General features: G+C 44.8%; 1 protein-coding gene across 1 annotated transcript; it reads right to left on the minus strand.

Moving 5' to 3' along the window:
* Positions 1-1,989: 1,989 nt before the first annotated feature.
* CLRN3 (clarin 3) lies at positions 1,990-16,122 on the minus strand. The gene is made up of 3 exons (XM_040436509.1): positions 15,847-16,122; positions 6,464-6,646; positions 1,990-2,523 (listed from the first exon to the last, which is right to left on the minus strand). The coding sequence occupies exons 1-3, from the start codon at positions 16,079-16,081 to the stop codon at positions 2,249-2,251; spliced, it is 693 nt and encodes a 230-aa protein (XP_040292443.1). The 5' UTR covers positions 16,082-16,122; the 3' UTR covers positions 1,990-2,248.
* Positions 16,123-18,547: the final 2,425 nt, after the last annotated feature.

Consider the following 18,547-nt stretch of genomic DNA (forward strand, 5'->3'; position numbering starts at 1 on the left):
GCACCACAGCAAGATGGTGCCGAGACGCCGGATATTGTGGAATTACTGTGATCGCAGCTGCGTTAGGCCTCTTGCACACGAACCGTGCTGCAGCCCAAAAATTCCGTGGGCCAGCCGCATGCAGATCGTGACCCCATTCACTTGAATGGGGTCCGTGATCCGTCCGCTCCGCAAAAAGATAGGACAAGTTCTATCTTTTTGCGGAACTGAAGCACGGAACGGAACCCCACGAAAGCACTCCGTAGCGCTTCCGTTCTGTGGTTCCGTTCCGCATCTCCTGATTTGCGGACCCATTCAAGTGAATGGGTCCACATCCGTGATGCGGAATGCACATGACCGTGTGTCCCCCGTGGCCGTACTGCGGACCCGCCATATGCAGGCCGCAATACGGCCACGGGGGACACACAGTTGTGTGCAAGAGGCCTTAAAGGGGTTTTCCAAGTGTTTTATACTGAGGCGGTCATGATGCAGTTAGGAACTGCAGCGTCTCATTTTTCAATAGAAGTTAATCGGAAAATAGGTTTCAGAGATAGATCTGGCACTTTCAAAATTGTGATGACTGCACAGCACATAAAACACGTCCTGCTGCCCATTGAAAACAGGTGGAAGCTTGGCACATGTATGGGGAGTTAGGAATAGGTGTCGGCCAAACACCAATTGAATGATCACCTTTAGGCCCCTTGCAGACGAGCATGTGTCACGTTGCGAGTCCGCAGCGCAGCTCCCGGCCTGACCTCCCAGCACTGACGGGGTCACATGATTGATGGTGCTATGTAACCCTTACAGTTCTGGAATGTATTGGATCACACTGGCAGCATTATGTCAGTGTCATCTAATACATTCCAGAACTGTAAGGGTTACTTAGCATCATAAATCAATATAATGCTATGTGACCCCGGTCAGTGCAGGGAGGTCAGGCCGGGAGCGGTATATCCTAGCGATATGCCCCCATTGTCCATGATGAGACAACCCCTTTGACCCCTGTACAGGGATCTGGACTTCACTGCTGGGGAGCAATCAGACCGCTACCTCTTGGGATAGGTCTAGTATAGTTGGCAGCTGACCCACTGTGGTTAGGCACCAGAAGCTCAGGATGCAGAAAACGCACCAATACTGCAGGAACAGTCTGAACAGTCACTTAGGCTTAAATGCTGGTTTTACAGATCCAGACAGTGCACTGGTAGTGTAGACAGAGGACGGACTTGCAGACAGTGTCGTAGTGAAGACAGACAAACCAGGAAGGCTGGATACTTAGCAGGGACACAGACAAGGCAGATGGACAGGGTTAACTCAAACACGAACAGAACTGAAACTGAAAGTGCAGGGTAACACAGGCAGGATGTAAACAGGGCTGGAGCACAATAAGAACACCGACAGGAAATAACGCAGGATAAACGCAGGTAAATCGCAATAGCACTAGACTTTGCTGGTCACCAGGGAACCTAATGCTCAGGCATCCATCCAGACTGAAGAGGGTGCCTTAAATAACCAGGGACCCCCAGCCATTGGCCCTCTAAGAGACCAGTCGTGAGTGTGCACGCCCTATGGCACAGATCCTGGCAAGGTGGAAGGGAGCATGCAGGCCGCAACCTGCAGAGGAAGGGGGGGGGGTGGTTGTCAGGCTGCATGGTGAGTCTCGCGGCGGGCACAGACCACCGACCTAGAACAAGTATCCGATTATTGCTCGGTATGGTGACCCCTAAGCAGACCTACCTTACTATACAAATGAATACTTCTTATATAGATTTTACACTGCATCACGAAATTGTTGCTAATGGGCCCCAATGAGGGCCCTTGTACATATTACAAAACAAATATTACAAAACAAAATTCAGTGAAAACTTTAGATTAATTAACACACAATACATATATTTTAACCAAGTGACGGCTCTCCGGCTCATCTTGGCACCCCCTGGTGCGTACCGTCGCTTCAGCCCCACAAATAATGTCAGCGCACACTGCGTGGGTGAATAAAATTTAAGCCATTAACAAAGAGAATAATTGTTTAATATAAACGGGCTCCTACAGTTATGGAACGTCGTCCGGAGAACATCCATCTAGTCGCTTGCGCATCTCGTCAACGTCCGATAATTATGGAATATTGGAGTATGACACTATCGGAGGCGCAGCATTTATATTTGTCAACGCGATCGCCCCCAGAAGTCCCCGCTGGTTTGCGATGAGCGTTCGGTAACACGCGTAATTAAATAATAAGTCTCTCCCTCGGTGAGGAGTCCGGGCCTCGCCTTCAGAATAAGATGACGTCCCGGCTCGCTGTCTCCATGGGTCTTTCTTTTTCGATCTGCTGGCTGTATCTCGCACGCTGGTAATATAAAATAACGGCTACGGTGCCGACATCGAGAACCAGACTGAGCAGCAGGAGCCAGAAGGAATAACCGTAAGCGTTCTGGGCAGATCCGAAAACATCCTCCGATGAGTCTAGGGCTAGTGCGATTTCCTTGGGAAGTTTGTTGGCTTCTATATTTATGGCAAACAGAATCATGGCGAGGAGGACGAGGATCCCTGGAAAAGGAAACAGTCAATTATTACATCGAGAAAGTTTTTGGAGACGTTTTTGTGTGATTTGGTTTTTATCTAAATAGCTTCAAAATTCTCGGCTGATTTATGCCATAATATCCTGTATCTTTACAGAGACCGGAGCTCAGCCTTCCTGATACACAGCTACAAATCCCCTGCATAACCAAAGCGTGAAAGAGGACCTGTCCCCTCTCCTGACATGTCTGTTTTAGTAAATAATTGTGTTACTTGTGAAATGACAATTCTTGAGCTTCTTTTGTTAGAATATTGCATTCTGCCGTTCCTCTGTTACTCCACCTAGAATTTTACGACTAAATTGACCACTGCGTGTTACTTTACCTCTTGTCAAAGAAGTGTGTCCCTACACAGTCTGTCTGTCAGAGACTGTCAGCCCTGATTGGACAGTGTGAGACTACAGTATGTAGGGACGTGCCCTCAATTAGTAACACCCAGTTGTCGATTGTTTTCATACATATTCAGGAGGAATAACAGAGGAACGGCACAAAGCAGAGGTCCTAACAAAAACATATATATATATATACTCCAGAGTTGTTACTGTATGGAGAATATCAGTATTTACTAAGGCCTCATGCACAGGTCTGTGCCCATATTGCAGCCCGCAAACAACGGGTCCACAATATACGGGCACCGGCCACGTGCATGCTTTTGTGGTGCAGACAGTCGGATGTGGATCGCAGACCCCTTTCAAGTAAATGGGTCAGCATCCGGTCCTGTGCATGAGGCCTAAAGCAGACATGTCAGATCCTCTTTAATAAATGTGCAGCGTCCCACATACAGGTGAAACTCGAAAAATCAGAATATGGTGCAAAAGTTCATTTATTTCAGTAATGCAGCTTAAAATCTGAATATTGTGAAAAGGTTCAATATTCTAGGCCCAAAGTGTCACACTGTAGTCAGCTAATTAATCCATACCCCCTGAGCAAAGGGGACCGGAGATTGTGACTTTGGGGTTTTCATAAGCTGTAAGCCATAATCATCCAAATTATAACAAACAAAGGCTTGAAATATCTCGCTTTGCATGTAATGAGTCTCTCATGTGTTAGTTTCACCTTTTAAGTTGCATTGCTGAAATAAATGAACTTTGCACGATATTCAAATTTTTCGAGTTTCACCTGTATGTGTGTAAAAAGGGACACTTTAAATATCTGTGTATTTGCAATGTATGGTATTTCCTATTATCAGGCTGACATTTTCATTGCACCCATTCGCCCCTAGGTGGTGCTGGCGCCACATAATATATATAGCTTGGGGTGTGCTAGAACAGGAAGTGAAGTAGTGTATTGTTGTGAAGGAGAGAGAGAAGCAAGTGTATGGAGGAGAGAAACAGGCCTTATCCACTATGTAGCTGCAAATTCTTTCCTCTGGGAACTGATCGATCCTGGAGAAGACAAACTAAGAGTAGTTACAGCAGCCAAGCACTGGACAGTAAGTCTATGTCTAAATATAAAGCAAGCCTAGTGAAGGTTAGAGCTGAGTCTGGCCTATGGACTTCACAAGCACAAGTGACCAAGACTAACTTTCCAAGTTCCTGGACACAGCCGGATGACCAAGGCGCCAAGTTGTCCTTATTCACTAGAAGCCTGCCGGGCTTATAGTGAACCTGAATACTTCAGGAGAGCATCCTGCAAATAATGAGGCAGAGAGTTTGCCTGCCTCGAGAGAGAAACGCCCTTATTGGATAGCTCAAGATAAGTAGAAAACAGTATATTCAGTACCTGAGTGCTATGGAAAGTGGACTTAAAGTAAATCTAATTATTCTTCGCCTGTAAAGGTAAAGTACTTGAGAACTCCCTAACTGACAATTGCCTAAACCTGATAAAAGGAATACTACTGAACCTATTCCTAATACACTCAACATTTGCACCTTACGGTGCTGGCGTCACGAACACAGGGGCCCAGCCACCAAAGCACCTTAAACACCTACACCATTAAAGGGCACTTCAACTTCCATCTGGCTGGTGTTCCCTGCAATAGAGAGTGCCCCAGAGGATTTGGTGCTATCTTCCCCATCACTGCACACTGACCCAGGGAGGCTCTGCTAACTGTGAGTAAATGAACTACTACTCCCATTGGCCCACTGTCACCTCATGTGTTGCCCCTGCTGCCGGCTTCCTCACTGCGCCTGAATCGAATACGTCACAGAGCTCCCCGGAAGTAAAGACAGCCGGCAGCCGGCGAGCGTCGTTCACTCACTGCGCCTGCGCCGAATACTAAACAGGACGGCGCAGGCGCAGGATTTTACTTTCAAAGCGCAGAGCAGAGATGTCCATCAAAGTAAAATGGGTGTGCCGAACGGTGAGGAGACCGAGCCTCTAGGTGCTGCAGCAACGCCCCAATAGCACCTAGGGGCTCATTTGCATATTCTAAAAGTTAGTTTTCTGGGCGAACGGCGGCATGTAGGCAGATAAAAGTCACACAGTTATGTACTGCTGACAGCAAATCGCTAATGTCCACCAGCTACATAACCAATTTTGTGATGATAGAAACCCTTTAAATGGTGCCATTTGAAAGTACAACTTGTCCTGATAAAAAAAAAAAAAGTGAACAAGAAAATAAAAAAGTTATGGAAGGCCATATACGGTTCGTTTTTTTTGCGGACTGTATATGGAACCATTTACTTCAATGGGTCCACAAAAGAAATGGAAGTTACTCCGTGTGCATTCCGTTTCCGTATTTCTATTCCGCAAAAAAATAGAACATGTCCTATTATTGTCTGCATTACGGAAAAGGATAGTACTCTTCTATTAGGGGCAGCTGTTCTGTTCCGCAAAATACGGAATGCACATGGACGGATCCGTTTTTTGCAGACCGGTGGTGGCTGTGGCAGGGCCATGGGAAATGAGCGCTTCCATTGTGGAAGTGCTCATCTCTGTATAATCAACTGTATCACAGTATGCCTTTAACAGTAGCGCTGGAGGGGGGCGCTGTTTCGATTTTTGCCTCAGGCAGCAAAAAGGCTAGAAATTGCATGCTGCGCTATCATGGGATCCTGCCTAAGGCTATGGGATGATGGGAGTTGTGATGCAATATATCATATGTTACTAATCTAGAGCGTTGTCGATATAAATAACGTGGCGTTAGACGCTATGAGAGCGCTCTGCTTGTCACGTGTATTGTGTATTGACCTTTACAATTTCAAGACCTTGCGCTGAACCCGCTTAAAGACCTGGAGGATGTGTTTTTTTTATGCTCAAATATCGATCTGAGAAAAAAAAATCTAAATGGCTCCTTAAGAAAATTTGTGTACGATCAGCCAAACGCATTCACTTGTCCGGATACAATGACTTTTAACCATTTACTACCCGTTCCAGAACACATCTGGATATTGATTGGGACGTTTGCATAGACCCTACAGTACATGCTGTAGGTGACCGCATGACGTGAACTGCACAGTCATTAAGTACGTTCAATATTCAGCTTCTTTTTTTTTTATTTTCCTGCTGTGCAGTGCTGAAAAAATATCCCTTTTCTACCTGAAAATCATCAGTAAAGTGCTGTTGATGGATCCAGTATTATAATTATGTCATTCTACCAGTTTGAGTGACTTCCTAATACATTATACTGCAACATTCACTTGACCCGGCGGTTGGACCCCCACAGATCGCAATATTTTATCATTTTGTGGTATGACATAGCACATGAATATCTAATGTGAATGTTAAGAGTCTTTATGGTAATCAAGCTATAATAAGTTCCTTTAGTAACAGCTAACCAGCTTGCTGATGGTTTCCTTGTATCCACAGACTTTTTTTTTCTACCCTACACAGGAAAAAATGTACAGAAAATACCAGAATACCTGAAGATTTTTTTGATGTTTTGGTGACTAAAAAGCCAATGTTCATCAAGAACTGAGATGATGTATTATTTATGAAGTCATTTAGTATTAATTATCCCATGCACTTACCATTTATTGCAGTCCAAACATACACTCCGAGCGGTCCTAGGAAAGTTAGATAGGGATTGCTGACAGTGTTCAAGCCTGTAGTGGCCGAGCCCAGGAAAGAGGATATCAGTCCGAGAACCAGCAATAATATAATTAAGATATGGATGACTTTAACACTGTTCGTGTCTTTCAATATCTGAAAAACTGAATTTTAAGTTTGATTAGAAAGAGCACGTCATATCTGATAATACTGTACAACTTATGGCAAGAAAACATTTCATCGAGACCTTTCTCAAAGGGAATGTAAACTTCTGATGACAAGTAGACTGATATATACGGGGAAACATTTGGTATAACTTTTATTGATTTAAATCTATGAGCATTCTATGCATATAAGTCTGGAGGGTGGTCACCTATATAGTTGGCACCGCCAAAATGAATATCTTTTAAATCAATCAATTATAAGCCACTGGATATTTTCTGTTTCAGACAGTTGTGCCCATAGGTCATACAGGTAAGGCTACATTCACATGACCGTATGTGTTTTGCAGTCCGCAAAACACTGATCCACAATAAATACGGATGACGTCCTTTTGGCATCTGTATTGCATCCGTTTTTTTGCTGATCCATTGTAACAATGCCTATCCTTGTTCCTCAAAATGGACAAGAATAGGACATGCTCTATATTTTTTGCGGGGCTAAAGAACGGACATACGGAGGCGGATAGCACACGTTGTGCTGTCCGCATTTTTTGCTGACCCATTGAAATGAATGATTCCTTATCCAATCCACACAAAAAAAAAAAAAAAAACTGAATGGACACGGAAACAAAATACGTTTGTGTGCATGTAGCCTAAAAGAGACCATTTCGATCACCTCTACTTATTAGATCCTTAGATAACACCTTTAGCCAAAATGTAATCTTTCAATTAAGCAAAACTTGTCCCTGGACAAAAACACTTAAAACGTAGAGTAATATCAATACAATAAGCATAGTTTATACCACAAGAGAGTAACAATATAGTTACATTGTATAACAACATTCAACAGAGGAATGGGACTATAAGTAAAGCCAAAAAGAGAAAAAATACCAAAGGGAAATCAACAGTTTAAAGGGATTTCAGTATTGATCTATTCCCAGGATAGGTCATCAATATCTGATCGGTGGGGGGCCAACTTCCAGCACTGGCATTGGACCTCCAATGGTTTACATGTTGATGACCTATTCTGAAAATACTCCATCAATATTAAACTCCTGGAAAAACCCTTTAAAGTGAATCTGTTTCCTCAATTTAGGACTTCTGGAGGGCAGAGAAGGACCAGCGGTTCACATGCAATAGATGGGCACCGACCATGTGCTCATGATATCACGGATGTGGACCCATTCACTTGAATGGGTCCGCAATCCAGAGGGAGCAGTGTAGAACAGAGGCACGGAACCCCACGGAAGCACTCCCGTTCTGTGCCTCCGCACCGCAAAAAACAGAACATGTTCTATTATTTTTGCGGTGTGGATGGATCACGGACCCATTCAAGTTGAATGGGTCTGTTTTTGTCCTCGGCAACCGCACAGATGGTGCCCGTGCAGTGGGGACCGCAAACTGCGGGACACGTTTGTGTGCATGAGCCCTAAGTGTGCTTCCTTTAGCAAGTTTGCCCAGGAGACCTGCTTAAAGGGCTTCTGCAGTTTTTTAAAATTGATTATCTATCCTCTGGATAGATTATCAGCATCTGATCGGCGGGGGTCCGACACCAGTAGCGCTGCGGCCTTCTCGCTGTTTACCGTGGGCCCAGTGACATCACGACTAGTATCAATGGCCTGGGCGTGGCTAAGCTCAGTTTATTTGAATGGAGCTTAGCCCCATCCAGGCCATTGATACTAGTCGTGACGTCACTGGACTTGCGGTAAACAGCGAGAAGCCCGCGGCACTACTGCCAGCTCCACTGCCTTCTCAAACAGCTGATCGGCAGGGGTCCCGGGTGTCGAACCCCCGCCGATCAGATGTTGATGTGATGATCTATCCAGAGGATAGATAATCAGTTTAAAAAAACTGCAGAACCCCTTTAACCCTGTTAAATAATCAGAAATCACCTGATAATAGTCACCGTTACCAGTGCTCTGTATATGGAGACAGCAGGGACAAGGAAATAATTTGTTCTCTGCATTCAAAGTAAAAAAAATAAATAACGAATAGAAAGAAATCAGATTTTTTTTTTTAGGGATGAGGCCCTGGGCAATTGCCCTGTTTGCCTCGACCCCCACCCCCTTCTAACGCCGGCCCTGAGCTTGGTAAAAATTTTGACCTCGCAGAGCCTGGCAAATCATTTAGTAAGTAGCTGTGGAGGATATTTGTTCTTTAAGGTAATCAAATTAGGGCAGTGGTAGTCAATGGAGAGCCAAAGTAACCCATCCCTCTTCCTAACAAATAAGAAATTGGACTTTCGAATGAAACCTGTTTCCAGGTTTTCTTGGATGTAGTTTGACATGGCTTGAGTCTCAGACAAGGACAATGGGTAGACACGGCTACGTGGAGGAGTAGTCTCAAGAATCAAGTTGATAGGATGATGCCTCTTTCTTGTCAAAGACATCGTTGTAACTGGTATAAGGCAACCCCTGTAGATTCTGGGGAACAGGTAGACAGGCTGTACAGATGCCTAGCAGCGGGAGTGGCAGGCAGAACCACAACACAGAATTTGCCCAGAGGAGTTAAGGGTCTCTGGAAGGAGGGTGCCAGTCTGGAAGGTCTTCTTTCACTTACTACCTATTTGGCATGCTCCCTGAATCAGAGGTCTATGTGGGTAGCAAAGGAAATAAGGTTGTCAAATCTACATGAAATGACCCACCAGTTCGTCTTTAATTCGCCCAGACAGACCCTCCCAGAAAGCCACCACCAGGGCCTCATTGTTCCAATCTAGTTCAGAAATCAAAGTGCGGAACTGTATGGTATATTGGCTGACTGTGAAATTGCACTGGAAAAGTCGCAGAAGGGAAGAAGCAGCAGATGTGGTAGGACCAGGTTCCTCAAAGATCCTGTGAAAGGTGGACAGGAACTGCTGGTCAGGGAGTCACTTCTTTCCCAGAGTAGGGTAGCTCAAATGAATGCCTCATCTGACAGGAGTGGGGCCAGGAAGACTACTTTGGACCAGTTGGTACGGAACTGGTGAGGTTGCAGCTCAAAATGTATAATACACTGGTTGGTGAACCCTCAGCATAACTAGGGGTCCAATTCATAGCATGGAGCAAGTGGCAGACGTAAGCTGGACCCACCATAGGCTGCGACTGGTGAAAGTGTCGATACAGATGTAGTAGTTGGAGGCCGCTGTACCATAGCAGCAGTGGTCAAGGAGTCCAGGCAGGCTGGCTGGAAGATGTGGTACCATAGCAGCAGTGGTCAAAGCGTTCAGATGGGCAGAAATTCTGTATATGTAAGACGGGAGTTGCTTCTGGTGATCCACCTTTTTGAATACCTCTGACAGATCCATCCGGGGTGGGCCTGAGCAAACTGTTGTGGCAGTGGTTTGGAACTACTGCATTAACCAACCAGTTTGACTTTGGGCTTATCATGAAAGTCCCCTGATGTTTACCTTTTAACCAGAACTTAGTCCAGGTATTTTTTTTTTTTTACATAATCCGGACTGCACAGATGCTCCTAGACCAACACTCAGTAGAGACTAACCAACCATCAGTAGAAATCAGTGACCTTTGGACAATGTGTGTAAGAAAAAAATTGATGAATTCATGATTTTTTGTATTACTTTATCATTCATATTTGGTTTTCTAATTGTCTGTAAAAAAGTTTGGGTGTCCATTCTTTTTATCTAAGCTGTGAAGTTTTCTGCACAGCCATTGGTGGTTTGTTGGGACCTCTGAGAGTCTTGCATGAAGAGACTTTTTAGCCTATTTTAGTTCACCGGTATATACACACAATGAAAAAAGTCTATACTGTGACACAGTAAAGGGAGTTGTATGTGGAGGCAGGTATTTTCCTCCCAGTGTGTGCTGCTGGACTGATTAGCGGCCAGGTGGGGTCAAACACCAGACTGGACTCATGTGCCGGTCCGGGTTTTGACAACACCTAGCTGCCTTTAAAAGACAGCTGGGTTCAGAAGAAAGGATCTCAGTACTGGGATCTGAGGCTTGTGCCGGGCTTGGAGGTCTGAGACTAGTGTGAGGGGAAACAGGCTGCCTAAAGTCTGTTCATGGACTCTTTGAGGCAGAACTGCCAGCGTGGTGTAAACTAACACCAAAACCAAAAGGTGACTTTTTGTGTTGAATGGGACTTTTTGTTTATGAACTTGCCAAGAGTGTGAATAAACACTGAACTGTTTGATTTAAGAACTGGTTGGTGCCTCTATACTGCGTCCGCTTATCCCGTCTACCAGAGCGAATCCCCACAATACACACAGGAATTCATTAGAAAATCAATCTGGCCATCACAACCTAAAAACACATAAAAGTATTTAAAAGCATAAATCTGAAGGATGGTGTGACAACTTACAAATAATAATGCAGTGTCCTGAAACACACTGCTAGACACTGTAATCGTGTTTCCAATGCAGTATGTAAAGCTGTAAATTCCTATTAGGCTACATTTACATGAACATATTTTGTTTCCGTGTCCATTCCATTTTTTTTTATGGATTGGATGAGGACCCACTCATTTGAATGTGTCTGCAAAAAATGCGGACAACACACTGTGTGTTGTCCGCATCCGTATGTCCGTTCCGTAGTCCTGCGAAAAATATAGAGCATGACCTATTCTTGTCCTTTTTGCGGACAAGGATAGGCATTGTTACAATGGATCCGTAAAAAAAAAAAAAAAACAGATGCAACACGAATGTCACACGGACGTCATCCGTATTTTTTGCGGACCGCAAAATACATACAGTCGTGTGAACATAGCCTTAACAGGCTGGTAACCACCACTTCACATCAACTACCACTAGATGGTGCTGGTACATTCCCCTATAAAAAGGATAGGCTAGACACAGGAAGGGAGGAAGTGTGTAGTGAGAGTGAGGAGAGAGTCAGATGAAAGTGAGGAGAGTCAGAGGGAAGTCCACCATGTAGATACCACTTTAGCCCCATTGGCAGTGGCCAGGCTCAGGGAGGTTGGAGGAGTAATCATCAAAAGCTACCCAGCATTCTCAAGCTCATGGACTCCACAGCATCTAGTGACCGGGGGAAGCCTCAAGTACCTGGACACACCATTTCAACTAAACGCAAAGTTCTGTTGTAGCACATTCCTCTATAATTGCGAAGAAAATAAGTTTGTTCAGCCTGTCTTGGTGGTAATCCAAAGGCACTTTATTGAATATTCAATGTAAAAACATCTAGGTACAGAATGCAAGGTCTACGCATTTCGGGCAGAAAACAATTTAGCCCTTACTCATGACTGCTGATGAATGCTCATTCCTCTATGGACCGTGTGGAACCTTTTCTATTCGCAACCAGTACAAAGAATGGAGCAGAAGTCGTATGCCTGCTGTTAGAGAGAACTGCCCTGTAGGTTGCAGAAAGGAAGAAAGAGAGAGAAAGACATAGACAACCAGATGATATTATATCCAGTACCTGGCTGTGGACCAGTTACCTAATAAGCACAGATAAAGGACTCATTGATACCAGCACAAGGAAGTATATTAGTGTCATCAGAACAGTGAAGCCTCTTAGTCCCTCAACTGAGCCTGTTACCTGGAATTACAGCACAAGTAAGAGCAGAAGTGTATCTGAATACCTCCATAATAACTGAACCTGTACATCTACCTCAAGGCAAGTGATTCTCAGTAAATGTTCAATTTCTTTATTCATACGGACTCCTCATTATTTTACCACCTGCTTTGCACCCAAGGATGCTGGTGTCACGAACCTCAGGGACCCTGCCTTCCCTGGATCTTAAACTCATACCACCAAGGGCACCTCAACCAACATCTGGCAGCAGATCCCTCAACACCAGAGTGTGCCACGAAGGAATCCGGTGCCTTCCTTCCCGTCACTGTATACCGCCCCTGGGAAGCTGCAGAAATATGAGTACAAACTAGGGCTGCACGATATATCGCAAAAATAATCGAATAGCGATAATCGGCAAATGCGATATGGCGATTTGGCCGACCCGAAAATGCTGCGATTATATATAAAGGGACCCCGCGCACATAACTGGCTTTGTGTGTAAAATATTTTACTACTCTGTGTGAAACAAGCTCTCTCCTATTGATAACAGGTCCAGCCTCTGTACTCACTTTCACGATGAATGCACTGCAGCGAGCGGCCCGGCCGGCGCGTGACTGACGTCACTTAGTAACGCTCCTGCTTCCTGAAGTGGGAGGAGCGTTACTAAGTGATGTCAGTCACGCGCCGGCCGGCCAGCTCGCTGCCGCTCACTGTAGTGCATTCATAGTGACAGTGAATATAGAGGCTGGACCTGTTATCAATAGGAGAGAGATTGTTTTACACACTAGTAAAATACTTTACACACAAAGCCAGTTATGTGCGCAGTTTAGGACACATGAGGGGACACATAGGGCCATGAGGGGGACCAGCATAAGATGCTATATGTCTTATGCTGGCCCCCCTCATGGCCCTATGTGTCATAGCATAGATCCCCTATAACAGTGCCATCCACAGATCCACCCCATAACAGCGCCATCCACAGATCCACCCCATAACAGCGTCCTCCACAGATCCACCCCATAACAACGTCCTCCACAGATCCACCCCATAACAGCGTCCTCCACAGATCCCCCATAACAGCATCCTCCACAGATCCCCCATAACAGCGTCCTCCACAGATCCCCATAACAGCGTCCTCCACAGATCCCCCATAACAGCGTCCTCCACAGATCCCCCATAACAGCGCATCATCCACAGATCCCCCATAACAGTGCATCATCCACAGATCCCCCATAACAGCGCATCATCCACAGATCCCCATAACAGCGCATCATCCACAGATCCCCCATAACAGCGCATCATCCACAGATCCCCCATAACAGCGCATCATCCACAGATCCCCCATAACAGCGCCATCCACAGATCCACCCCATAACAGCGTCCTCCACAGATCCACCCCATAACAGCGTCCTCCACAGATCCACCCCATAACAGCGTCCTCCACAGATCCACCCCATAACAGCGTCCTCCACAGATCCCCCATAACAGCATCCTCCACAGTTCCCCCATAACAGCGTCCTCCACAGATCCCCCATAACAGCGTCCTCCACAGATCCCCCATAACAGCGTCCTCCACAGATCCCCCATAACAGCGTCCTCCACAGATCCCCCATAACAGCGTCCTCCACAGATCCCCATAACAGCGTCCTCCACAGATCCCCCATAACAGCGTCCTCCACAGATCCCCCATAACAGCGCATCATCCACAGATCCCCCATAACAGCGCATCATCCACAAATCCCCCATAACAGCGCATCATCCACAGATCCCCCATAACAGCGCATCATCCACAGATCCCCCATAACAGCGCATCATCCACAGATCCCCCATAACAGCGCATCATCCACAGATCCCCCATAACAGCACATCATCCACAGATCCCCCATAACAGCGCATCATCCACAGATCCCCCATAACTATGTCATACCCAGCCGCGTCAGCGGCTCATTTGGGAAAATCCAAGCAAATAGACCTCTAGCACAATTCCCTTAAAATATCGCATCGCATATCGTTATCGCAATTTTTAGGGCCCTAATCGCAATCGCACAAAATTCCCATATCGTGCAGCCCTAGTACAAACTACTATAGCCATCAGGCCACCATACATTGCCCCTGTGGTCCCGGTTGCTGCAATTACATTTCACACGAGAGATACAGATTGTGTCAGGATCGGTTCAAGAAAAAAAAAAAGATGATTTTGCTCACAAGTTGAATCAGTTTTTTTCTATGATTGCTCTCATTGTGTGCTTTTTTACATCTGGATTGCATGCACTTGAAGAAAAACTGAAGAATAATAATCTACTATAATAATCTCATACCAACCATCAGTGAAAAACATCAGTGAATTCACTTCTATGGAGCCAGAGCTGTGTGAAAAATACGGTATAGAACCTGATGTGATTTTTCCTGAATGCAGAGATGATACATGAAAAACAGCGATCATGTACACAGACCCATAGAAATGAATGGGTCAGGATTCAGTTCAGGTGCTTTGTGTTCGCTACACGCATTGCCTCCGGGCATAAAACGCGCTTGTGTGAAAGAGGCCTAATAATCTACCCTCATGGGAAGAAGTGCAAAAGATCAAGATGAATTACGGTAACATCCTTCAGACACGGTACAACATAGACCCAAAGTGATGTAGACAACAAAGTCTAATACCAACCAGGTTGTTTTACTGCAAAAAAAAAAACCACAATATTGATAACCTCCATCTTTAGTTTATATCCTTTAAAACTTTTTTAGAAAAAAACTCATATAAAAAAAAAAGATATTCTGATATTCACCTACACATATATGATTCTACATTATTTCCATACAGATTAAGGCCAGTGGAGACCACAGAGTAAATCATTTGGTGGAGGCCACATCCCACCCCTTGGACATGGACCCACCATGACCTCCTATTGCAGCTACATATTGGTGAGGTGGCTGGACATATATGTGGACCTCTCTACTGACTGGAGACAGCCAAGCCAGCGACTACCTAAAGCTGGCCATACACATTAGATAGAAGATAAATTTTGACCAAACCCATTAATTTTGGTGGGACCGGTCAAACATCTAATGTGTATTGTGAAGTCGTGACTCTCCTTGACTAAGGATATCAAGACAAAGAAGGATCTGACATGTTGAAGCGAAACAAGCTCAATGCTTGGTTCTCAAGGGTGACAAGCCACCGCTAGAGATACCAGGCAATGGCCTATTCCCTTTTCTCTACTGAAAAACATGCATGCTCAGCCAAGTATTGGCAGGAGAAGAGTATTAGCTGTGTTACATGACCACCTTTGAACTTCAAACGCATGCATGACTACCTCTACACTGGAATGCCATCAGGAAGGGTGGGTGGAGAAGGCCTCATAAATGGTGAAGACCTCAGGGCTTGTGCCCCAAGTGCCCTCCCTATAAATCCGTTCTGTTTTCATATATAAATAGCGATCTGATATGACCCTCAAGCTACAAATAGTCATTGAGATCTGTATATCAAACAATCTTCTGACCTCTGAAGTCTCGTAAGCGTTATGGGAGGTGTGGTAGTGAAACTGCGTAAACTTCAGATATAGCAGAGCTGAATTAATTACCTCTTAACCCTTTGCGCTGGGATAACTTTGGGTTAAGAAACGTTTACCTGCAGTCCTATGGAAAACCACCAATACTACATTTTAAAATGACGATGAGTTAAGCCGAATGACAAACTCAACACCTAAAAAGCTAAAAGTTAAAAACAAGAGTTACCGTCATGGACTGTTTTTGGGGTGTTGAGCCCAACGCCCTCAGTGATAGTCTTAGCATGAGTGGTCCGGAACAATCCGAGGTTTATTTCTGCGACTCCGCTATAATTTGTACCCGTGAACTGGACTTTACTGGAAACCCATTCTTGGGTGGCGAGACAAGTGCAGATGATGGCAAAGGACCCGATGCTTAAAACAAAGCCAGAGAGGAACAGCAGGGTCTTCTGTTTGGACGGCATTCTCTGTAGTTTGTTCCCGCGTCTTCTTCTGCTCTCAGGGACTGGAGTCCACCCTTCCTGCTTCCAGAAAGACCTAACCAGGGTTTAATATTTGCAGAGAATTTTCCCATTGAACCTTGCACCCTCAGCAGCCATAAATGTTCCCTGATCTTTAGTACTGAAGTCAGCTGCTATAGTTACAATGATACAAAGAGCAGTAATAATTGCTGGGTTATTTGAATATTATGCATATCTATCATACATATGTAGCAGAGCTTGATATCACATGTTTGATCTGTACTTTAGATTGTGAGCCCCATGCTAATGTCTGTAAAGTGCTATATAATATAGTAGCGCTATATAAGTGAGTATAATAAATAAATAAAATAAAAATTTGCTATTCCATGTCAGTTCAACCTGCCGCTAGAGGTTGGATAATGGGAATGTAATGAACATCCCTTCTGTTAACCCCTTAACGACCACCCACTGTCTTTTGACGGCAGGCGGTGCAGGTCTTCAATGTGCAACAACATCTTTTGGCGTCGCTGTGGCTGACGGGGGGGTTAACAGCTCCAGCAGCGCTCCAGATAGAGACATCCTAGGTTCTTAGCACAGGCTCCGCTTCACAGCTGGGGTCGGAGGAAGCTCCAATCCCAGCTGGTAACCCTTTGATCATGCCTCGGTCCATACTGTGGCATGATCAAAAAGGACTCCCCTCTGCAATTAGGTCACTGGGTCTCCAAGTGGCCTAATCAGAGACAGGGGGAGTGATCTGCAGTCAGCCCCGAGGACCTATGAAGGACCCCTGTTTGCTCAGTAAGCCTGCTGCTAGGGCACACTCATGTTACAGCAGTTATAAATTAATACTAATCCCATTAATGGGATTTAAAAACGATGTTAGAAATATTGCAGTAAAGTAAATAAAATAAATAAAAGTAAATATATAAATAAAATAAAAAAGAATGCCCCCCAAAAAAAAATCAAAAACAAAATATAGCCATTATTTACTGTAAATACATTTTTGTATACACATTAATTAAAGGGCTTCTGTCACCCCACTAAACTCATTTTTTTTTTTGTGTACTTATAATCCCTATCCTGCGATATATCTATACATTATGTTATTAATAATTTTCGTTCAGTAGATTTAGCAAAAAACGTACTTTTATAATATGCTAATTACCTTTCTACCAGCAAGTAGGGCGTCTACTTGCTGGTAGCAGCCGCAGAAAACCGCCCCCTCCTCCTGTTGATTGACAGGGCCAGCCGCGATCTCCTCCTCCGGCCAGCCCTGTCAGCATTTCAAAAATCGCGCGCCTGTGTTGATTCGGCGCAGGCGCTCTGAGATGAGGAGGCTCGCCTCCTCAGCACCCCCTCAGTGCGCCTGCGCCGATGACGTCACCGAAAGAGAAGACGTCATCGGCGCAGGCGCACTGAGGGAGTTCTGAGGAGACGAGCCTCCTCATCTCAGAGCGCCTGCGCCGAATCAACACAGGCGCGCGATTTTTGAAATGCTGACAGGGCTGGCCGGAGGAGGAGATCGCGGCTGGCCCTGTCAATCAACAGGAGGAGGGGGCGGTTTTCTGCGGCTGCTACCAGCAAGTAGACGCCCTACTTGCTGGTAGAAAGGTAATTAGCATATCATAAAAGTACGTTTTTTGCTAAATCTACTGAACGAAAATTTAAAACATACACAAAAATCTATGTGTGAAAGTACCCTAATAACATCACTTCTAAAACCGTACTGCAAATGAATTGGCTTCCTAATAAATTGGAGAGATGATAATCATGTTAAAAAAACACTAATATCAATAAAAGAATTTTTTAAAATAATAATAACAAATATAACAGTAATTATGACACTAATGGAAATTTGCCAAACGTCCATCTATATCCACGGACTGACATCATCTTGTGAGTAAACGCCACCTGTTCTGGCCGCCCTAGGATTCATTCTGATGACATCAGCAGGAAGTTCGTGGGGAGACGCCCTCTGCTATGTACATAAACAGTTTATATATGGCAGACTTTATCGCCATCAACGCTTATCAGTTGACCATTATACTTGCATAACCAGAGATGAAGAGTTCACCTCTGCTCGGTAATACTGACACGATGGCCGCTTGTCACTTTTCTTTTACGCACATTTTATATTTTTTGTTACGCTGCTTTTATTTTAATTTTGAAATTATAATAGATCTACGAATGCTCCTATCAAAGGATCTAACATGTACTATGCAATGCAGGAGGAATACGGTACATGCCTGGAGGTAGCACTATATAGGGTTTTAATATGCAACGTTCTGATAAATGGAAACCACCAGCAAGCAGGCCAGCGCTCCTTCATGGATCTCATTATTCATTTCGTCATTACATCATCATTATGTGTCCTGTGGATGTTTTCAGCTTGGCTCTACTGGAACTGTTGGATCCTCATTTCTTTGTCAGGAGACGTCGCGGGACTATCCGCCAGTCCCCAAAAAATAT

This window comes from Bufo bufo, chromosome 6, assembly GCF_905171765.1.
Source record: "Bufo bufo chromosome 6, aBufBuf1.1, whole genome shotgun sequence".
Classification (NCBI taxonomy): domain Eukaryota; kingdom Metazoa; phylum Chordata; class Amphibia; order Anura; family Bufonidae; genus Bufo; species Bufo bufo.